Here is a 23,897-nt window from a genome sequence, read left to right as displayed (position 1 = left end):
ATCAGTATGTCTGCGGAATAACATCTGTTGTGCCGATACACATTTTTTCAAATTTTGTATCTTATCTGTTCTTAGTTTACCTTTGTAACTGTTGTAATTAGCGTGTTTTGTATTGTAGCGTCTTTTTAAATTGTATTCCTTTAAAACTGAAATAGTTTCCAAGCATATCAAACAAAGAGGTTTTTCTTTCTGCATTATAAAAAAATAATCGTCAGTCCTTTTCTCTTGAAATGTACGACTCTCAGCGTCCACTTTTCTCTTGTTTGTTGAAGCCATCTTAATTAGGGTTTGATAAAAAATTCACAAGTATTTGAAAGTATTGAAATGCAGGCCGATATAGCGTGAAACTCAAAACAACATGCAGATAGGTACAGCACTAGCAAAAACCATGAAAAACTGCGTTATGCTACGCACGACAGCAGAGCAGAGAGATGCAGCAGAGTCAACGACTAAGTGACTACGAGCTCTTGCACACTTTAAAAGTACTTCAGAAAGCACTGGCCGCATCATACTATCAAAAATAATCCAACAATACCACAAGAACAAACAGGCATCATCAAGAGGGTTAACGGGCCAGATTCAATGATATTTGGAAAAGTTGTCGCAGGCCGTATAAAATCAGTACACGCGCCGGATTCTGCCTGCGGGCAGTAGGTTGCACATGCCTGAATTACAGCATGCCACCAGCTTTATTACTTAAAGTCGAGAGACAGGTCAACTCTTTAAACTCAGGCCTGACTATCTATCACACCATACAAGGTGCCTGACTCTCTCTAACACAAAGTCAACCAAGTCTCCCATCATTAATATACAACATCTACCTGGTCATAAGATTATTTTTTCCCCCTCAAGAGACTATCAAAAAGACTAATCCATACAATTCATTATCTGTATAAAGGTGGACAGCTCTCACCTGGTCTCCTGTAACCACTGGTGGAAGGCATTGGCATGCTGAGCAAACTCCTGTCTCAGCTTATCGTTCTCCTCCTGGCGCCTCTGCTCTTTCTGCAATTCCAATTCACGCTCCTGAGCAGTACAAAATAGTGGGGAAAATTCAGATATGGACAATTTTTCACTTTTGAATCATGAATATATATGAATATATAAATTCACACTTGTTCATTTGCAACAGTATATAAAACTGTGGTTTGTGTTTCAACCCTTATGGATTCTGGCACCAGCCACTTTAATTTTCTGCTCAGGTTCTGATTAGTTTGGAGTATCAGAATAACTCGGAACAAGAGGCCAACACACACCTCAAAAGAAACAATATGGCAGGACCAGAACAACTCGTGTGTTCTTAAAGAGTCGGTGGCTGCTGTTGTCGTGTGTTTAGCAACTGCTTCAGCAGAAACAAAGCAAACCAAGTTTATTTATATAGCACATTTCGCACCATTAGACATTTCAAAGTGCTTTACATGAAAACGATAAAATACAACCAAATAATAGCTAGAGTGACAGTAAAATAACACAAAGTTAAAACAATACAGGCAGTCCCTGGGTTACGTATGACATGGGGACTGTAGGTTTGTACTTAAGTTGAATTTGTATGTAAGCTGGAACAGGTATATTATTTTAATAAACGCTATTGTTGACGACTGTAACCAAGTGCTCTGCCAATGAATGATGGAGTTTCACTTCTCTCTGACCTTTTTATTTCTACTTTATTTTCAATGGTGATAGTTTTTCTTTTCTTTACTGTATCACCAGCACTTGCATCAGATTTGTGTTTCAGAGACATTGTTGAAGGGTGAAGACAAAAGCACTGTACGCGCTATCACAGCAGGAAGGCACCCTGTCGTCAACATGTCTGATGTACTGACAAGAGACAACTACCTGCTCTGTACGTAACAGTGCTACTGAGAATGAATGGGGGCATCGAGGGGCAATTCATCACCAGCCCACCTCACAGTCACCTCTACTACAGTATGCTGCCTGCAGTGTCCACCCACGAGAACAAACACGGTGCGGCCAAAGACGGGTAGTGAATCACCCCCATTCAATAGGCAGCTATCCAATGCATGCTACAATGCTACCCCCGACACCCCGTTCACTCACAACAGGGTCACCGCTTGCAGCATTACCAGCTGCCCACCGAGAATGAATGGGGCAGCCGTGTGTGGCTGGCGGGCAGTGAAACCGCTTGCTGCCAGGAGCCGCCCTAGGAAACTACACTGCGCAAGCAGCGAAATCACCCCCCTCCAGCCACCGCTTGCAGCATTTCCAGCCGCTCACCGAGAACTAACGGGGCAGCTGTGTGTTGTGGGCGGGCAGTGAAACCGCTTGCCACCGGGAGCAGCCCAAGGAACACTACACTATGCGGGCAGCGAAATCGCCCCCCTCCAGCCACCACTTGCAACGTCCCCAGGCTGAAGATGATGGCGTGGCAGTTACTGAAGCCCATGCGTCGCAGCTGTGGCCCCGTTCATAAGTCGTAGGTCGGATGTTCATAACCTGGGGACTACCTGTACATAAAATGAAGTACATAAAATGGTGACTCAGCAGCATTTCAGTTCATTAATAGAGCAGCACAATACATAATCAGTCAAATGCATAGAAAAATAAGAACAATTAGAATTTTGATTTGAAAGCTTCTACTGTTGGGGCATCTCTAACATGTTGTGGCAGTTTATTCCATTTTTTATTCCACATATCTGACGACAAAGGCAAGCCTACTCACCTTAATTATTTTCTGTAGGTTTCGCCAAGTCTCTTCCAGAGCTTCCATAGTGAACCAAGTGTATGGGTTTGAAACCATACGATAGCTTTTAATTTGTCGGTCGAGCTCTGCTAACTGACTAAAGTCAGCCTGAGCAGAGCTGAGGGAGGAGCGGAAAGCTTCGTGAGCATCACGCAGGGCACGGATCTCCTCCAGAGAGTTGCAGCGTACAGGGTCAGTCAGATCTTCCTCTGCATTTTCAAACCAGCTGTTAAATGCTGACGCCTTCTTTGCAAATGTCAAGAACAAGTCTTCCACCTTTACATGATTGGGAAAAAGTTTTGTTAAAACCACTTAAGATGAATAGACACGTTTCCAGAATTACTAAAACCTCATTAATTTAATATACAAAACTCATTCATCCATCTATTTCCAAACCTGGTTAATTCAAAGATAAAGGGTACGAATGTTGGTGGGACAGCAATGTTTACATAAATTGTGTCATTAAACAGAATTGTATTTACTTGCTGTGACGAAGAAATTGATGATCAAAATGGACATTTTAAAATATTGAAAAATCAACTTTTAATATAAGTAAAAAAAGTAAAATAAAATTCATTCTCGCAATTGTTAATAAAAGTGCATTCCATACACTTTTTTGTAGTATACTTTAATTATAAATATCTAATGTAAAATTAACTCTGGGATTTACAAATGTCTTTTTAAATATAAATCAGACCACAAATATGTTTTTGATAATAAATAAATAAACACAAGGCAACATTTGATGTCAAACAGTTATGTCTGACATGTCTGACATCTAAAAATCACCACCACATCTGTTATATTAAAAGTCTCGTTGTATCTTAAAACAGCCGCAGGCATTTTCAATATATGATTGGATTGCTCATCTTCAACGATGCTTTCATTCCACCTTTTCCAAAACAGCTTATTTCTTTTTTTTTTTGTTGACACAACATATAAACACATTGGTTCATTTATAAGTACTGAAACTGTTTGCATTCTCATATTTGTTTCCTTTCACATCTGTTAGAGATTCAGTGCTCTATAAGCAAAGAATGAATATTAAACTGTATGAAATATCATAATCCTACACACCTTTCTGAAATGTTCCTGAGCCTCCAGAAGTTTCTTCTTTCGGGCAGCAGAGTTTGACAGAAGTTGGTTCCAGCGCTTCATCAGAGCCGCATGACGTGTCTCAATGGCTTTTGACTGGACATGCTTAGAAGCCACCAGTTGGTCTTTGAGGGCAGTGATGTTGGTAATTCCCTCCTGCTGGAAGGCCTGAAGTCCAGCGTCAAATGTTTCCTGCAAGAAGAGAAAAGCAAATGCCACAAAATTGGAAGCAAGCTCATTTAAAACCGTAATAAATACAACACCCCCCTGTGGACAACACACTACACACTTTTTTTTTTCTTTACAGAAAAGGCCCCAGTTTTGAGTAGGCCCTGAGCCAGTAGACAGATAACTGGCTCACTGTGGTAACACTTCCCTTATTTGTCCACTATCTGACAGTAAAGTAGTTGTTAAAGTTGGGGATCAATATTAATATTTTAAAAATGAACCACAGTACTTTACATTGGCAAAATATAAATCAACCACCAAGGATTAAAACGTTAATGTCAATGATGAGCAGGGGTATAAGAATATACACTTAACGGATACTACAACACTATGCTTTGTGAATCTCCATAGAGCAATTTCATTGGATGGTCTCTCTCTTCTGAGCGATGCCACATCATTGGGAGCAATCGCACAAGTTTTGCTCTTAGCAACAGTAGTTTTGGGACAACTGCCTTTGGGTTGAGGCAAGGATATGTCTATTTTGTTGCGGGGCTTGAAAGATAAATGCTGCCCAAATAATGACCCTAGGCAGGAATCCTAAGAAGCAGCAATACTGAAAATGGATATCAAATGAAATATAACTTCTCCAGTTTGTATTCATTTTAATTTCAAGCCAAACAACTTAAGAAGCCATTTGCTGGCATTATTGTAAAATCAGTAAATGGAAGTAAGTTGTGGACACGCTTCCATCAAAATCACCCTAATGCTTTTGCGCAGTTGATATCTCCTGCTTCTTCAACAATGTCCTCAAGCCTTCCATGTCTGTCATACAATAATTAATCTTTTTTTTTTTTTTTTTAAACAGTTACAACTTGTAGATTTTTAATTACTTGTATGTTATGTACAGGCTTATACGGCTAATGTTTTCAGAAAAGTGTTGGTTTTAATATAAACTTACAAATTTGCAGTGTTTTTCTAAATAAAAACAAAAATTACACTGTTTATAAGCTTGTAGCAGCACTGGGAGTGGATACCTGGGAGTGCAGCTGGATGATAAATTGGACTGGACTGCCAATACTGATGCTCTGTGTAAGAAAGGTCAGAGCCGACTATACTTCCTTATAACGTTGGCGTCCTTCAACATCTACAATAAGATGCTGCAGATGTTCTACCAGACGGTTGTGGTGAGCGCCCTCTTCTACGTGGTGGTGTGCTGGGGAGGCAGCATAAAGAAGAAGGAAGCCTCATACCTGGACAAACTGGTGAGGAAGGCAGGCTCTATTGTAGACTTAGAGCTGGACAGTTTGACATTTCTGGCAGAGCGACGGGCGCTGAGCAGACTCCTGTCAATCATGGAGAATCCACTGCATCCACTGAACAGGATCATCTCCAGACAGAGGAACAGCTTCAGCGACAGAGTGCTGTCACCATCCTGCTCTACTGACAGACTAAGGATACCCCACACTATGCGACTCATAAATTCCACCCCGTTGGGAGGTAAACGTTAACATTATACAACGTTACTGTCTGTTATACCTGCATTTTCATTACTCTTTAATATTGTTTTTAATTAGTATGCTCCTGCTGGATTATGTGAATTTCCCCTTGGGATTATTAAAGTATCTATCTACTTAAAATTTCCTACATCTCTCCCAGTGGCCCCAGCAGCATGACACTATTAGACAGCTTAGGGATGCACAAGTGCTGCTTGGAAGATGACGGAGCAGGCAAATCCTTTAAAAAAGAACCAAAAGGACACTGAGGGTACTGGCATAATCTGTCCGTTTGTGAATACACCTCATACACATTTTGTACATTTACATTTTTTACAACTTGACCACCTTGGATTACGGTTTCTGTCTGGATGTATGTGCTGTCATGTGCCCGGCCTGTATGTGTGAATACATACTGATTGAGGGAGTCACATCAAACCTCCACACCACATTAGGAACTGGGTAGGATAAAACTTCACAGTGCTTTCAGAAAGCTGTTCACAGGGTGTTTCAATCACACATCCATCATCAACTGTACCCTTCTATACTGGACTGTTAGAATCTCTACTACAGTAGAAGAAAATCATACCTATCAGTCGTACAGCATTACTGAAAAGGACATCAGTAATAAAAGCAAAAATACAGAAGGTCCCACAGTATACTGTATATTAAGCCAAGTTTGTAACTCTTACCTGTTTTGTAAGTAGAGTTTGAACAGAGGAGAGATCCCGACCATAGTCATCTGTCTTCAAACTATTCTCTTTCTCACCTGACAACAACATTTAAAATATATTTTTATTCCTACACTTGCCTCTCTTACTTTTCTATATTTTCAAGCTGAACATGACAGGATTATGGTCATCAAAAGAGAATTGTTCAGCACATGACTTTATCTAGATAAATGTGTGATTTTTAACATACAAAATACTGCAGACTAAATGCTCTACCCCACCACAACTATGCTGTAGCTGGTGCATTAAAAAAAAATCAAACTAAGAATATTATTAATGTAAATCTCTTGAAATAATTTACAATACTAATAACTTGGCAAGTTTCATTCAGCGATTTATTTATGAAATAATGCGTCTGACTACATCCTTCTCTACTCCAATGTTCATGGATGCCTGAAACACACTCACACACACAATATTATGTAAAATGAAATTTTCTGTGTCTCATAAACATTAAATCTTACTAGAAATAGACACTCCACAAGCAAATCTATTGAGAAACATACCAATCCACGATTCCACGACATCCGCTTTCCAGTTAAACTGCAGGAATGCAGAATTCTCATCCAATTTAGCTTTTCTCTGGGAAGCTGCTTTCTCCAGTTCTGACACCTTCCCTCTCAGACCCTTCATCTTTGCACTGATGTTTTCTACATGGTGATTATTCTACAAGATAGACATTTAACAAATAGGAGAGATCTGAATTAAGGAATAAACTAAAGTGGATGACTGTTGCTATTACGTACAGGATAATGAGGATATGTACAGGAGATTGCTAAGGCATTCTTCGCACAATGTGCTATATATAGTACAAAAAAAAAAAATCTGAATGAATACCTTCTTTATCAATTCTTCTCCATTTGAACATACATCATTTACTCTTTCCCGGTGAACTGTGAAATCCGTTTCAAATGCCTCATGCTTCTTCAGTAGCCCCTGATATTAAAACAGGAAAAAAGAAACAGAACAACATTTACCCAGAACTAACTGAAATACCACTGAACATAGTTTATTCAGATCTGTTGATGTCCCAGATCATCTTTTTTATATAATATGCACAAAGCAAACCCTTGCCAATATCCTTCCCTTTGATAATTTAATCCTATGATAAATCAGTCAATATACTTTCACCACAAAATCGTGCAAGCAGGACAATAACAGTTTATGATGAAGTATGATAAAGATAAAATTGACTAGACAAAATATTTGCTTGTTAATATTTTTTTAACACCTTACTATACAACTTATCTCCAAGTAGTCTGGAAGAGAAGTAGCATGACTCAGGTGTACATAGGTAGAGAGTATCATCATATTCAAAAAGACTTGAGGCTGTAATTGCTGCCAAAGGTGCATCGACAAAGTGTTGAGCAAAGGCTGTGAATACTTATGTACATGGGATTTCTCAGTTTTTTTTTTTTTAATAAATTTGCAAAAAACCTCAAGTAAACTTTTTTCACGTTGTCATTATGGGGTGTTGTGTGTAGAATTCTGAGGAAAAAAATGAATTTAATCCATTTTGGAATAAGGCTGTAACATAAAAAAATGTGGAAAAAGTGATGCGCTGTGAATACTTTCCGGATGCACTGTATATGTGAAGTACTGTAGTTACAGTTTACTTGTTAAATAAAATACATTTTTATCAGGAAAAACTTGTATGGTGTGGTCCCGGCCGGGACGCCCAGGAGGACGAGAGGAGGGCTTGTGCCTCCTCCAGACCGCGAGGGGGCGTCCGTCCTGGTTCTGTTGGGGACCACGGGTGGAGGGCTTGGAAGCCCAGCCCTGTTGGGGCCCGTGGTCACCGCCAGGCTGCGCCCCGATGCCGGTTTATCCCGTATGGTCCTCGGCTGGGGCCCGGCCGGGACGCCTTGGAGGACCAGAGGAGGGCGAGTGCCTCCTCCAGACCGAGTGGGGGCGTCCTTCCTGGTTATGCAGGGGGCCTCGGGTACAGGGCTTGGAAGCCCAGTCCTGTAGGGACCCGTGGCTACCGCCAGGCGGCACCCCAGTGCCTAATTATTCCGGGGGGAAGACTTTATGTGGCGCCCGGAGAGCTGCTAGGAAGACAGCCGACACTTCCGCCACGCTGGGGCGTGGCTAAGGAGGGAATGCCGGGAACACCTGGGGCTCATCCGGGAGCGTTATTTAAGGGGCCGCCTCCCTCCAGTCGGTGGTGGAAGTCGGGAGGCAGAAGGACTGAGCTTGAGGAAGGACTGGAGGCGGCCAGGAGAAAGGAGGCACAGGACTGTGTGACCTGGACTTGGGGGAATCGGTGCTGAAGGCACTGGGGTTTGTGTGAGTGCACGTGACTATCGAACTTGTAAATAGTGTAAATAAAAGTGTGTTGGGTGCAAAAATGTTGTCCGTCTGTCTGTGCCGGGGCCAGCGTTCACAATGGGAAGATTAACTAGCGGTGGCTTCTGATTTAGGAGACCTCCTTCATGCATTACCTGCACTGCTGCCAGAGTATCTCCATAATCTTCACTACCAACAAGGTTGAGTTTCTCGTTGATCCAGGCTTCCTCCTCTTCCACATTTGCCACAAACTGCTGGTATTCCAGGGACTCCTCTAACCTCTGACCACTGCAATAGAAGGCAAAAAGAGATGAAAAAATAGTAATGTCCCTTTCTCCACTGTTTTAATGAATACATAACATTGTTTTCAAATTGGCTGCTAAGGAATTTAATGATTTGCTTCATAATTTAGTTTTCTAAAAACATTTTTCCAGGCTTTGTGCATTTATCATGGACCAATAAATGAATAACCACTCCTAAGTGTGTGAGTGACATTTTTATTTTATTTTATTTTTTTTTTACAGTCTATGAGATACTTTTATGCACACACATAACCCAGTTAAGACAGACACCTGGTTTCTGTAAATGCACTTTGTGTGTATTTATCATACAGTACTCAACATTCTTAAATCTACTCAGTACATTTCAGGACTGATGTAAAATTTCATTTTACTCTTTTAAAGTAATTTGGAATATTGTAGCATTTACTAAGAATTGGGTTGCTTTCCAATATACATGTTTACCATCAATAATCCGAATGACAAAAGCTAGGTTTTAAATCAAATACATTTTGATTATTAGATGTTGCATGTATAGAAAATAGTCAACATCTCATGTCACTTATAGTGCAAAAGTTTTAAAAAGGCTTTAAGTCCCCAAAAGAAGTTCAAGTACTATAACTCTGTGTCATCCCGATTTCATGCATTTTCTGTACACAGAATGGAGTAGCAGGGAAAAGAAACGTATTACAACAGGACTGTGTACAATACTACATTGAACTGCCACATTCACTCATTCAGGACCAGTTAACAGCTGTCAATTGAATAATATGTATGTATGTATCTGTGGTAAGGGTGGAGAATACAGCAAATAGGAAAAGCTCATAACGCCATTCTGCTCTTTTAATCTCAGACTAAGATTTAAAGACAAATTACTCTTATGTAAAATACACAACGTCAGTTTTGCAAATTACAGTATATTCGAGGTTAACATTAATATCATAATTATAGTGAAGTGAAGCTAATAGGCCTTCTCACAGTGCACTATGTTTCCTCTATGCTCAGAAAGAAAAAAAATCCACTGAGAAATGTTACCGTGCAGCCGCAAGATCCTTCAGCTCCTTCCAGTGTTCCACAAACTGTGCTAGCCGCTGCTGGATTTCCTCCTGCCCAATAGTGTTGTCATCTGACAGCTTTCTCCCAGTGTCTAGAACAGTCTGCAAAAAGAGAGACTGGCATTATATAGTAAGTGGTTTTCTAAAGAAACGTGTACTTCTTAAGCAAGAGCTGGAAGTTTGGCTTCAGTTCAAAAATAATTTGATATTACAAACATTTTATTGTTTTTATAAAAAGTGACATACAACACACAGGTGTGCTCCGTCAATTCAAATAACTTGCGTATGGGGGGAAAAAAATACAAGTAAAGGTTTTAGTACTAAGTTTACTGTGGGTTTACACTTTGGGTGCATCTGTCCGGTACTTAAAGCCGTGTACTAAAAATCTTTAAATTTGACAAACTGATCAATGCTGTGGTAAAAAAAAAATAGCTTTTTCTATCTTAGGATGATTAACAAAGTCAAGCAGTTTTTGTCGTTTAATGACCTACAAAAACTCATTCCCGCTTTTGTCACATCTCATCTGGATTATTGCAATGCCCAGTATGTTGGGCTATCCCGTGCGACACTGTCTCGTCTGCAGCTGATGCAGAATACAGCAAGTTTGTAGAGTTGTACAAAGAGTTTGTAGAAGTTATGTATGCTTGGATGTTGGTGCATGTGTGTTTATGTATGTATAATGTTTCTACTTACAGTGGGGAGGGGGATAAGTATTTAAAATGTCAGCATTACTACACATACCTTTATTTATGGCTTATAATGTTGTGAATTCTTTATATTTGTGAATTTCTTCAGTTAATACCAATATCTGGTGAGAATTTCATGTGAATAGCCTCATTGAAAACATACTTACTGAAAAAAAAAATGTTAATGCAGCAATTTGCCAATAATTTTGGGATTTTTGTAGTTTAATAAATAAATGTATGAAATAGCCAATTCAAATCATGCAAATGCCACAACACACTCAAGTAGGTGTACTGAAGTTTATGAATGTAAATCTATCATAAGAAGTAAGTTTATGAATGTAAATCTATCATAAGAAGTTTAAACATCAGGCTTCAACCACCTCATTGAAATATAGTCATCTTCCAAGAGTGGCACTTTGGATGGCCAGTAAACCGCACAGATTTGTACCATTAGACAAATTGTGCAGTCCCGCCATCATAACTACTATTTTCCACAAATGATATGAGCAGCAGCAGTGATGCAACAGTTGGGCAAGATGTACATTCATGGTTTTATATCTCAAAATGAGGATTCTTGAAGAAGGCACAAAATATGCATGAATAAAAAATGCTGCCAGTGCCCACTGTTGGTTGCCCTAATCCAACCAAACTCAAAGGTCTGGAAAAAAAACCCTGCGATGGCAGATATTTACCCATTTTGCAGAATCCTCTTTATACTTGAAACCAGTTTCTTTTGTAAAAACTTTTGACCCAAGAAAACTGCTGGGTTATGTTGATATGTGTGACTTTGGGAACTCCAGGCAACTCCTGGGTTAACCAACAAATATGTATAAGGAACTGTATGCATCCTGTTGTGTATGAAAAAAACAACTTCTAAAGAATATATCCATCATATCCTTAAGTATGCAGACAAGACTATGCATCAGTGCACATACATTGGCATCGCTAGGTTAGTGAAACATTCTCAAAATCTAAATCAAGGTCACAGGGACCAAATCCAATATTACAAGGGTATTTTTGGCTTTTCTGCAATAACACCAACTTGTTCTGGTGAAGTCTCCTTTAGAGCTCACTCAAGGATGGTTAATGATTAGAAAGGCGGAGTCAATTTATATATAAATTTATAATTTATTATTAGAAATGTAATATAAATATAATATTATTATATTTATAATCATAATAATTATATACATTTATAAGAACATGTTCTTCTTAAGTTTGCATATGCTGGATTTATGTCCAAGTGTCTGTTGATGGTATTCTCATTTGATAGCCAAGATTCAGCCAGACCTCTAAACCCAGCAAATACAAACTTAAGAAGACCATGTTCATAATAAATAAAACTTTACAACCAATAATGTAATTTTTTCTATATATTGCCTTTGATTCTTGTAAGTCTAAGCATTATCCTCTGATGAATGTTCCTGGCAGGGGCTGAAAGCTCAGGAATTAAAAAAACTACTTTATGATATGATTCATTTTCTCCCTTTGTGGATCTCCAGCTGCAAATATGCAAACCGTATCACAGACCTGCTCTTCCTAGATATATTATATATATAGCTGATTAAATGCTAACATACAGTATAACTAACACCCTTTACCTGAATAGCTGGTTCATGAGCTGCCAATTCTGCTTCAAGTCGTTTGTGCTTCTTACGGAGGTTCTGAACACCAGTTAGATCTCTTCCATAATCTTCGGAACTCACCAAGAGCTTCTTCTCTCTATTGAGGTTGCAGAAGAGCAGCATTGTCTTGACCATTAATAAAATATTTAAAGCTATATAATTTTAAACTAATCTTAAAATATTTTTCATTGCATTATCAAACTATATACCGTATATATTGTGTCAAAACAATGGTTTATATTTTTTTTAAATCTGTGTGATTTCTGATTTAATATAAAGATGCAGCTCTAAAGATTACAACAGAAACAGAAAAATGTTAATAGTACTCTCCTCATTTTCAGAAAATGGTGAAAACTTACTTAATCCAAGACTCTTCATCATCCAAATCTCTGAAGAATTGGTGGAGACGGTGGGATTCATTCAGCTTTGCACGTCGGCCTGCAGCCATGCTTTTGATTTTGGTGAAGCGGCCATTGACTGCATCGCGTTTGTCTTTCACCTGAGATGTGTCAAAGGCATTGCTGGCCATCAGACTGTCAGCCTGACCATTCAGATCTTTCAGACGATCCTGCAAATAAAACCATTATGAGAACAGTCAAGACAGGACCAACTTTACAATTTTTTTTTTTTCCAAATGACAGCAACTAAAAAACAGCCATTTAGAAAAACCTAAAATGTTTTAAATGGAATATATTTCAACAATAGTCAATTACATTTTCAATTAAATTATAATTTATTACAGTGGGTTCCCAAATGTGAGAGGATTGTAAGGGTTAGTTCTCCTCTGTCACTGCACAAGTTAAAGATTATTTAAAGTCTATACTTTCAATTGACCAAATACCTCATGAGCTGAAATGTCAGCCTCTAAAAGCTGATGCTTTTTGAGAAGATTGTTAACAGAAGCCAAGTCTTTTCCATAATCTTCAGAAGCAAGAAGAGCCTCAACCTAAAGAAAATATATGTACAGTATTTTAGGCTACTTGCAAAGCAGGAGTTAAAGACATATAAAAAGTACTTTCTTGCAGTAAAGCACCTCAGAAAGCCAGAAGTCAAAGTCCTTGATCCCTGTGTTGAAATTCTGCTGCTTGTTGGCTTCTTTTAGCTTCTGACTTTTTTCTGCCGATTTCTGGACCAGTATTTGCCACTGATCATTCAGAGAGTCCAAACGAATCTGAAGAATATGCAAGAAAGTCACATCATGAGAAAAAGAAATATTTCTTGACATGAATTACTGTGGCTTTAGGTATCTCCACACAAATTAGCAAAAGTCAATTACTACTATATAAAAAGATTTACTTCTTGCTTATTCATGCAAAGGATAAGTTAAATAAGAGACTGTAAACTGTAACCTGTTTTTAAACCTGAAGCAATGAAGAGAAATTACTAAGGTTATTTTACTATTTTAAATTATCTTTAATAAAAATTTACATCTTAGTATCTAATATAAGTAGAAGGAATCTTATCCTTTTCTATAGTTTAAATCAGCAAGCCAAGTCTAAATGATGCATATTTACTGAATAAAACCGTTGTGTAAATTTTCTCGTACCTTCACTGCATCCTCACTCCCTGCGCAGGCACCACGTTGTATTAATGCATTGCCAGTGTCAATAACGCCTCGGATTCGGTCTGCGTTTGCATGAAGTTCAGCTTCAAATGCTTGATGCTTTTGATGTTTGCTCTGTATGGGGGAAAAAATAAAAATACATATATTTAGAGACACTAAAACGTAGCACTGTCTTTCAAAAGTAATTTCTGAAAGCTAGATAACACTGTATAATAAACCTATGAACCACTACTTAGGACTGGACTACTACTGAACTTCACCTCACCTTTTTCTATTAGAATAGCAGCAATATTATTTATTAACACAAAACAAAAATGGTATTACCTGCAAGTTCTTTCTCTTATTTATTCTTGCTCCAAATCCTGTTTACATACCCCACTGTAGCAATTGTCTCTGTCAACATAAACTGTCTTAACTCTGATGTTGCTAACCTTAAACTAATTTATTTACTTTAACTGCCACATTTGATTTGTATACCTCTGATAAAAATGAAGCTCTACAAATATCAAAACCATGTATCCATAAGCATATGCTTTAATCTGTTGATTTCCCTTATTTCTAAATACTATATTTTATAACATATGATTTAAAAAACCCTTCTAAACATACAATTGATAAAATGCCTGACAAAATGGCATAGTTTAAAATAAGCACTACAAAAAAATACAAACTGCAGAAGCATATTAAGCCATTCCACACTTGCAATTTAAAAGCACACCACAAAGCAAAAAAGTGCACATATTTCATATGGTAACTGAAACCCAACAGACTGTTCTATGGTTTGTGTATTTATAGTGGCCTGAAGGTTCTAAATTCTTCACTGGACAAACTATCAGCTCTTTCTTCTGAAGCACATGACAAACTACGGACTTAGACTTACAGCTTCAAGTCAGACACATTTCAAGTGTTCCCAATGTGTTTGGCACAAATATTTTATGATAATTAGGCCAGTCTCTCCTATTTATTAAATTGCGCGTGTGTGTGTATACAGTATATACTCAGCAAAAAAAGAAACGTCCCTTTTCCAGGACTGTCTATTTCAACAATAATGTTTTAAAAATCCAAATAACTTGACAGATCTTCATTGTAAAGGGTTTAAACAATGTTTTCCATGCATGTTCAATTAACCCTAATCAATTAATTAACATGCACCTGTGAAATGGTCGTTAAGACCTTAACAGCTTACAGAAAGTAGGCATTTAAGGTCACAGTTCTAAAAACGCAGGACACTAAAGAGACTTGTCTACCGACTGTGAAAGATGCCCAGGGTCCCTGCTCATCTGCGTGAACGTGCATTAGGCATGCTGCAGGGAGGCATGAGGACTGCTGATGTGGCTAGGGCAATAAATTGCCATGTCCGCACTGTGAGACGCCTAAGACAGCGCTACAGGGAGACAGGAAGGACAGCTGATCATCCTCGCAGTGGAAGAGCCCGGATCTCAATCCCATTGAGCATGTCTGGGACCTGTTGGATCGCAGGGTGAGGGCTAGGGCCATTCCCCCCAGAAATGTCCAGGAACTTGCAGGTGCCTTGGTGGAAGAGTTGGGTAACATCTCACAGCAAGAACTGACAAATCTGGTCCAGTCCATGAGGAGGAGATGCACTGCAGTACTTCAAGCAGCTGGTGGCCACACCAGAGACTGACTGGTACTTTTGATTTTGAGCCTCCCTTCATTCAGGGACACATTGTGAAACATTTTTAGTTTATGTCTTATGGTGTTGACTCTTTTAGTGTTCATACAAATATTTACACATTAAGTTTACTGAAAGTAAAAACAGTTGAAAGTCAGAGGACGTTTCTTTTTTTGCTGAGTATATATATACTACACAACTAAATACTGCTTCACTGAAAACCTTTCTTTGGAGAACACCCCAGTACTCAGATGTTGCTAGGAAATGAAAGACATACCACTATTATCTTTTTTTTTGTTGAAAGTAGAGTAAATTATTATGCAGGCTGAAAGGGGTTCCCAGACTTTTTCATATGTAATATATATCATAATATTAAATAAAACTGCAATCTCATTTTATTAAAAAAATACTTAAGAGGAATATGTTTAAGAAACAAAACACCAAAACATTGACTATTATTATTTATTGAAAAAGCTGGGGGAGAGAAGAGGAAAAATAAATATAGAAACATATATGTATGTAGCATCTTAAGATACTGAAAAATTAATGACAAACATTTAGACTTTAGATATAAATTTGTTTTTGTGAATTTTTTCTTACATAACAACTAGGAACTGGGTTACTACTTATCTTAGTCTTCAAATAAAATAGAATTTAAAACGATTAGTGACTCTTTCAAGTAATATTTAAAGTAATGGTGCACTACTCAACTGTGTGAAATAAGGGGAAAACATTAAAAAAATTTGCAAAATGCCAGACACTGAGCACCGTGAAAGATCTGCAATGGTTTGTCATGTAATCTCTCAAGTGTTTTTCAAGAGAAGGTCACCAAATACACATTATCTAATGATATAAATGATGCTATTGCAGTAGTTAATGCTCTTGAAAATATTATTAAAAAAAATAAAGTGCTGCAATAGCTAAAACCATAATGTCATTCTCTGAAAAATTCTGAATAAGACAACTGTAACTCTGTGTAATGGCAATGACACTCTTATGGAACCAAATTTCACATGTAATAAAACATTTGTGCAACACCTGCCCAAAGCAATGTCCAACTGGCAGTTACAAGAAAGAAAATCTTTAAACAAATCAAAAATATTGGAATAACTGGCCAAAATATTAAAATATGTAGCTAAAATTATTCTTTATTCTCAGTAGCCTGAGTGATTAAAACCCGAGTCCAATGACTTTCAGTTAAAACTGAAGGATACTAATTCAGCTTCTGATTTACCTGCTCGAAGTACAATATCTTAAAAATTGCCAAATAAGATTAGACCGTTTCAAACACATTTAGTGTCAGAATGCTTCCTAAAATGTCTGCACACTACACTAACTTAGAATTTCATTTTAATTCTCAACTGTGTGACTTTTAGTCTTAAGCAGTTCTTGAAAAGCTACCAACTAAGATGAAAAAGGTGAATGTGCTTGATAATAATGACCTGCTGAATATTGCTTGTTATTAACTGTTTAACTGTAAATAACAGATATTGGACAATCTGGCTGGCAAAGCCTTTTGAGAACTATTATAACAACTATCTCTTTATATCTTTGTGTAAAAAAAACAAAAAACAAAAAAAAAACCCAAACCCCTACTTCAAAGCATTTCTGAATCCACAACATTTGACACATGGGAAACTCATACCAAGGGAAAAAGGGGTGGTATACAGTGTGGTAGCAATGAAAAATAAGCAGATAATGTGACCGAGTACAAACAATGTTTGGCATTCTGCTCAACAGGACATGTGTGCAGATGCATAATACATAGGAGAGGATTGCAGAGTGTGGAAAGACTTTGCTGAAAAATACTGCTGATAGCAACAAAAACTGGCAACTATTACAAACAAAACAAATAAATGAAAGCTACAACCCAGCAGCTTTAATTGCAATTGCAACTTAAAAAAACGAGAAGTTATTTAAAAATGCATTGTGTTAGGAAAAAAAAAAGTTTCAAATGTACATGGAAAGCAAGCAACTGGTAACAGAATAGAGGGCCTAATTTACTAAGGAAACAAACAAAATAATTCTAACATCGCTGTAGGCACAACTGTGACAGACAAAGACAATATGTAAATCCCTTGAGTTAGTATACACTAATAACTTACCAGCAGTTTGGAAAGCTAAAAACAGATACAGAAAAGAATGTATTAAGTACTTTTGGATAAGTAAATATGGTACAAGATAATGAAGGGATGAAGTATGCAAAAATTTTAAATAAACAAAATCACCACTGGTCTCAAATTTCCATAGCAACTTTATGTTCTGTTATTTTGGGAATCTAAATACATTTCCTAAAGGAACAAGTTATGATAAATGAGCAATTTTTAGTATTCTTTCTTTTTCATATATTAGAAACTCGGGTGGATCAATATAGTTTGTGTGTGCTTTACTTTAGATAAGTTTACTACAAGGCACCAATAAAGTCATTTAGCTCAATGACAGCACTTTACTGTGTGGACAATTATTAGGCAAGTCTGTCTATTTTGATATTTTTTTCAATGCTTATAAACCTGAATGCTTTCTGGATGAACTCATTTCCAGGGGATATAGAATTGTTAATTGAGTGTGTGGCTTAAAGTGATTAACATCTTAAGTTAAGGTGTGCATAATTATTAGGCACCTTCAATACCTCAAGTAAAATGGGCTACAAAAGAGATTTAACTGATACTGAAAAGTGAAATATTGTAAAAATACTTTCAGACAGGTAAAGCATTCTGGAAACTGCTACACTACTGTGGCATGACCACAGGATGATCAAATGTTTTGTTGCAAATAATCATCAGGGTTGCAAAAAAAGGTGTGTAGAAGAAATGATGTAAATTAACCGCAAAAGACTAATTCTTCTAAACATTAAACTACTGAGAACTCATTAATGTCTAATGCCACCATATCCCAGAACTACAACTTACCCTGGTGTGTTCAGAAGTACAGAGTGCCACATGCTTAGAAATATGGCTGAGGTAAAGAAGGCTGAATAAGCTTCACATGTTAAAGTGTGAAGACTGGGCCAAGAAATACCTGAAGACTTATTTTTCAAAGGTATTATGGACTGATAAAATAAGAATGACTATTAATGGACAAGACAGGTGGCCTCATGGCTGGATAACACGTGAACACATGGCACCAGTACAAGTCAGGAGCCAGCAAGATGGGGAACAGGTACTGCTATGAGCTGCTATCATTAAGGGTGAGCTATTTGGACATTTTAGGGTTGAAAATGGACTGAAAATCGTCTCCCAAACCTGCCAGTTTCTGGAAGACACTTTCTTGAAGTAGTGGTACAGGCAGAAATCTGCAGCATTCAAAAAGGCCATGCCCTTTATGAACAATGCTCCATCATAAGCATGCAGGTACTCCAATGCTTAGATAGCCAGCAAATGACCAAATAATAGCCTAGCCCTATTCCTCAGCTAACGCAAATCATATTGAGAAGTAGTGTGCCTCTTTTCAAATGTGATATTTACAGTCACAGAAGACAATACACTTCTTTGAATGGCATTTGGGAGGCTGTGGTTGCTGCTTTAGCAATAGCTCATTGTGAACAGATCAAGAAACTGACAGACTCTATGGATGGTAGGCTCATGGCAGGTATTGAAAAGAAGGGGGATAAAGTGGTCAATATTATTTGCAATTTAGTTGCCTAATAATTCAACATCTTTATATTTTCCCCTGAAAAAAAGACAAAACTCAATTTTCCTGTTTTAAGCTTTCAGATCTGATGTAAAATAACATTTTGAATTGTTTCAACAATAAAATTAACCCTGAGTAATACCATTTGTGTGAAAGAATCTTTCTATATATATATATTTACGCCTCCTTGCTAGGACTTGATCTAGAGTGCATATTGACCAATTTAAATGGATGCTTATGCTTTCTGACACAAAAGACATTAATACAAAAGTAAACTGTAAAGACAGGTCTGTAAATTACACACATTTTTGCAAAGATAGAAGCAGGATTTGGAACTGTGCACTTACTTGAATATTTGTTGGATCTTTATACGACTCATCAGTGGCAGTTTGAAGTTTCTCACTGATCCAAGCTTCAATCTCATCTACATCTCTACTAAACTGTTGGAGGGTCTGAGACTCTCCCAGCTTGGACCTCTTTTCAATCATTTGAGCCTTTAGTCGACGCCACCTTACATTCAAAGAATGGAATGATGTTACATGATGCACTACACACACATCTAAAACAAGCCTTAGTCAGTCAAGCAGCACAGAATAAAATAAAGAACATACTTGATTATATCTTACATAATATTACAGGGTAAATATGACATTCACTGCAAACTCTATTGAACCTAAGCAACTGTATAGAAACCTTACAATGCATAAATTCTTGAAGAAATTCATGCAAGTAGAGCCACCAGGAATTTCATTAAAATTCACTATGCATAAATGTCAAAAACACCAGCTTAACTCTAGAAGCAGCACTATGCGAAAGACAGACAACTGAAGGCATTTTTTTACAATGAAATAAGGATTACAAATGAGTGAACAGTTCAGACATTGAGTATCTGATTTTATCAACTTGAAAGAATCTTTAGAAACTACATTTCCAACAGTCATTGATAAAACATTTTTTTATTTCAGACATCACCTATTTCACACTCAGAAATAAAAGCTAAAAGCAAAGTAACATCATACTGGCTTCTCACCTATCTAGAACTTCATTGCGACGACTGGAGATATCATCTTTAGCATAATGATCTGCAGTAATTAGTTGATCTGCAAATGCCTGCAAGGATGCAATTTTTTCTTCCTGTACAAGTAAGTACAGCATGGTTTAGTAAAACAGCATTGTTGTGGACCTCATTAGAATTAATACCAGGTTGATGCATACCTGCACATTAATAGCTTTGTCAAAGTCTTCATGCTTCTTAATCAGAGCTTCCACACTGTCAAGCGAGTCTCCCTTATCATCACTAGCAAGGAATGCTTCACGAGCAGCCATCCAGTTTTCAGCCTGCTCACAGTCTCGGTTGAAAAGCTGAAAAAGTGGAAGAAAATCAGAATTTTGCATTTTAGAAAGTCAGAAAATAGATAATCTATGAACTTCTGAATGCTTTGTTTTTATGCAATTTCAATATTAGCACTTTTGACACTTGACTAAATTAAAAGTTACACAATAAATCCAACAAAAGTATGTTACTCTTCATCTCCAACTTAAAGTCTTAAGGTGCTTGAAATAATTTCAGATAACACACTGTTACAATCAATGCAGTATTCTCCATACCTGTAATTCGAGACACTGATCCAGCATCATTCGGCGCTGTACCCAGGCTTTCTCCAGGTCTGCCCGCTCTTGGTCCAAAAGCTCTAGTTTCTCCTTGATCTCTGGGCTTGCATAATGTCCTCGAGCTAACAGCTGCTGCCCAAACTGCTCGAAGGCTTGGAAAGTTCCTGCTCTGGCATCTATCTCTGTACGATGTTCCTAATACATCAGGAAATAACACAATAGTGTACTCGGCAGTTCAAGGATACAACTATATCATTAAACTAAGCTGACTTCTTTAAGTACAACAAAGACAACATAAAAATGTTTCCTTCCCATGCATGCACAACAAAATACATGGGGCAGAGGTAAATATTTTCAAAACCAGCACATTTATGTAATTATTGACAGGAAAATTCCATTACCTGGTGTCTTTCTAATAGAGCTTCAGCACCAGTAACATCCTTTGCCATCTCTTCTGACGAGACAAGGCCACGAATTCCGTTAATCCAGGACATTAGATCCCTAGTAAGAAATAAAGCAGCAAAAATTCAACAACTGGATTATCACATCATTTTATCATATAATTATTTACATGTAGAAAAAGAAATATGCTCTTTATGTTAATGAACAAAAATGTACCAGAGACCACCTCAAAACAAAAAGCACAATCTGAATCTTTTTAATTAACTAAATGTTCAAAATGAAAGATTTCCACTCCCAAAAATCACAAGCAACGAGTGAATGTTATACAATATTAATTCTTCTTGAAATACATAGAATTTAGTTAATAAATGTTTGGATACCTGAAGTCACTAAGGAAGCGTTGCAGGTCATGAGAATCTCCCAGCTTCTCCTTGCGCTGGTTGGCTCGCCCTACTAGACTGTTCCAAGCCTGATTTAGTTCTGTGCATTTTTCCTGGATATCATCCACTGCCTCAGGATGGGACTGGATTAAACGATCAGCGGTTTCTCCTAGAGAATTTACCTTTAAGAAGAGAAAAGAAAGAATGAGAGAAAAAAAAAAAACACGCATGAAAAAATTGTTACCGTAAACTTAAGAGTCTGGTAACATACAAAATGTAACAATGATGATATTATTAGTCTTTTTAGGTAGTGGTCTTCACAGATTTAGTATCTGAACGCTCCTTAAAAAGCTTTTCGGAATACTGCACCACTGTTCACATTCCCTGAAAGATTTCCTCACCTTATCTCCCAATGCAGCTAGGTCCCTCTCAAAACCTTCATGTTTTCGTTGCAGGGCCTGAACACTTGCCAAGTCATGACCATAGTTATCTGTATTTAAAGCCTGGTTCTTCTCCTCTATCCACTCTTTGGTTTCATCAGCATCTCTAAACAATTGGGAAAGCAAAGTTACATTTTTCCCGAATGATGAAAAAGGGCAATACTACTCTTCAGCAGTTTTACCTGTGGAATCTCTGCACTTCATGAGCACTGCCCAACAGATTACTCCTCTCTTCTGCAAGCTGCTGCAAGGACTTCCAGCGTTCATTGAGCTCCTGAAAGGATGTAAACATCATAATGACTATTCCATTCTTATTTAACTGCATAATTAATTCCAATTAATCAACTATAATAGTAACATGCAGATTACAAAAGAACAGTCTTTCAAACATCTGAAGATATGGAAAGTTAAATAATCGTCTTTGGGATAAATCCAGAAATTAGAAGATTTGCAAGATCTGATTATATACAAGGAAGACCCAATTTAACTAGTACCGGTATTTATTCTTAAGTCTCAAAACTTCACATTAAAAATGGGCTGTAAATTTTTTTTTGATTATGCCATCAGCCCATACAAAACAGTGATGGTCACAATATTTAGAAATTCTACTAACACACATTTTATACATGCAAAAGATAACTGAAATAACTAAAAAGACTTTTAAGCCAGTAATACATAAACCAGTTAAAATAAGAAGTAATGCTGATAACTGGTAATCTTTAATAATAAGACAAACAAGCACATGCACTAAGCTTACCTTAATGCTATTAAAGTTAGCCACTGTTTGTACTGCCAATCGCACGGACTGTTGAGGTAAATGATAAATAAATATGGGAGGGGAGAAAAGGTAGGGAATAATCAAAAATAATAAAACATTAATCTTCCTGACTGAATTTTTAAAATAACATAAAATAAAGACAAACTAATTCCATTGTGAATGTGTAACTTCCATTACCAAAATAAATAAATAACAACCCAGAATGTCAGTCAGTCATTTTCTAAATTGCTTTGTCTTGAACGGGGCCATGAAAGGTGCTGGAGCGGATCCCAGCTAGCACTGGGCACAAGACAGGAACAAATCCTGCACATGGCGCCGGGTCCATCACAGGGAAAACACATACACCCAAACGACACACTAGGGTCAACTTAGTATCGCCAATCAATCTAACTTGCATGTCTTTAGACTGTGGGAGGAAACCACACAGACATGGAGAGAACATGCAAATTCCACACAAGAAGGACCCAGGATGCGCACACTGGTCTCCTTACAGAGAGGCAGCAGGGCTACCACTGTGCCACCATACCGCCCCAGCACATACAGATTATATATAATTAAATCTGTATACTTTTTTTTTTTTTTTGTTCATGTATTACCCACTATTACAAAAGAATAACAAAATGTTTGTGTACAATTAAGCATCCTTTTACAAGCAAATAAAAAAATGAACTGTTTCAAGACAAAATTATGGAGAAATCAGATTTAAAACAATTCAAATTTAATATCCCTGCAGGTTCTGTTTTGATGTATTCAATATGTAACTAAAAATGAAACCAAAAAGGATAAACAATTACACTAATGATTAATAATAGTAAACATCAACTCTAAAATAAGACAAAGAACCGGCAAAGTAAGAGTGAACAGATGACCATTTTTTCAGAATTTTCACGGTTTTCATTGGATATTATTACCAGAATGAATAAGCCCAAATAATGTAAATACTTTAGGTTATTACAGCCTAGGCAGACTACAGGATATGATCAAAAAGAATTTTACCTTCCATGGAGATGCAGTTTTGGAATCTGTCTCATCCTGTAAGATATTTTTAACAACAAAAAAAGGGTTATGTAGTGCTTATTTAATTTAAATAAAGTTCAAACTGTACTTTAAGAAGACAAAGGAATATACACAATACATAACATTCTTACCCTTGGGCCTCCAGGGGCAGCACCCATAACTTCTTGCTAAAGAATAACAATTGCATAATTAATAACTTTTAAACTATAGTTACTTGATATATTTATTAATAAAAAAGTAGCAGATACATTTGATACCTATGCGGTGTTGGAAGATTAGTTGTAAACTCTATGGAATGAAACATACATTGTGAATAGTAAA

General features: G+C 37.2%; 1 protein-coding gene across 10 annotated transcripts in view; it reads right to left on the bottom strand.

Annotated features, from left to right (window-relative positions):
* sptan1 (spectrin alpha, non-erythrocytic 1) overlaps positions 1-23,897 on the bottom strand; it is a 74,725-nt gene that overhangs the window by 13,010 nt on the left and 37,818 nt on the right. For 7 of the 10 annotated variants that reach the window (XM_039764323.1, XM_039764321.1, XM_039764328.1 and 4 more), the window contains 25 exons: positions 23,708-23,743; positions 23,556-23,591; positions 22,539-22,586; positions 21,964-22,055; positions 21,743-21,887; positions 21,342-21,523; positions 20,961-21,060; positions 20,557-20,754; positions 20,164-20,310; positions 19,979-20,082; positions 19,296-19,458; positions 17,424-17,438; positions 13,668-13,799; positions 13,155-13,292; positions 12,963-13,067; positions 12,481-12,689; positions 12,098-12,218; positions 9,791-9,912; positions 8,633-8,765; positions 7,026-7,124; positions 6,695-6,854; positions 6,150-6,226; positions 3,779-3,988; positions 2,681-2,977; positions 914-1,026 (listed from right to left, as the gene is read on the bottom strand). In XM_039764323.1, coding sequence (XP_039620257.1) covers positions 914-1,026; positions 2,681-2,977; positions 3,779-3,988; positions 6,150-6,226; positions 6,695-6,854; positions 7,026-7,124; positions 8,633-8,765; positions 9,791-9,912; positions 12,098-12,218; positions 12,481-12,689; positions 12,963-13,067; positions 13,155-13,292; positions 13,668-13,799; positions 17,424-17,438; positions 19,296-19,458; positions 19,979-20,082; positions 20,164-20,310; positions 20,557-20,754; positions 20,961-21,060; positions 21,342-21,523; positions 21,743-21,887; positions 21,964-22,055; positions 22,539-22,586; positions 23,556-23,591; positions 23,708-23,743 — 3,182 coding nt within the window. The remainder of the gene's footprint in view (positions 1-913; positions 1,027-2,680; positions 2,978-3,778; positions 3,989-6,149; positions 6,227-6,694; positions 6,855-7,025; positions 7,125-8,632; positions 8,766-9,790; positions 9,913-12,097; positions 12,219-12,480; positions 12,690-12,962; positions 13,068-13,154; positions 13,293-13,667; positions 13,800-17,423; positions 17,439-19,295; positions 19,459-19,978; positions 20,083-20,163; positions 20,311-20,556; positions 20,755-20,960; positions 21,061-21,341; positions 21,524-21,742; positions 21,888-21,963; positions 22,056-22,538; positions 22,587-23,555; positions 23,592-23,707; positions 23,744-23,897) is intronic. The other 3 variants (XM_039764322.1, XM_039764327.1, XM_039764330.1) reach the window with 1 other exon arrangement.

Source organism: Polypterus senegalus, chromosome 9, assembly GCF_016835505.1.
Source record: "Polypterus senegalus isolate Bchr_013 chromosome 9, ASM1683550v1, whole genome shotgun sequence".
NCBI lineage: Eukaryota > Metazoa > Chordata > Cladistia > Polypteriformes > Polypteridae > Polypterus > Polypterus senegalus.
Note: the sequence above shows the minus strand (reverse complement) of the source record. Positions and strands in the feature narration are given on the sequence as shown.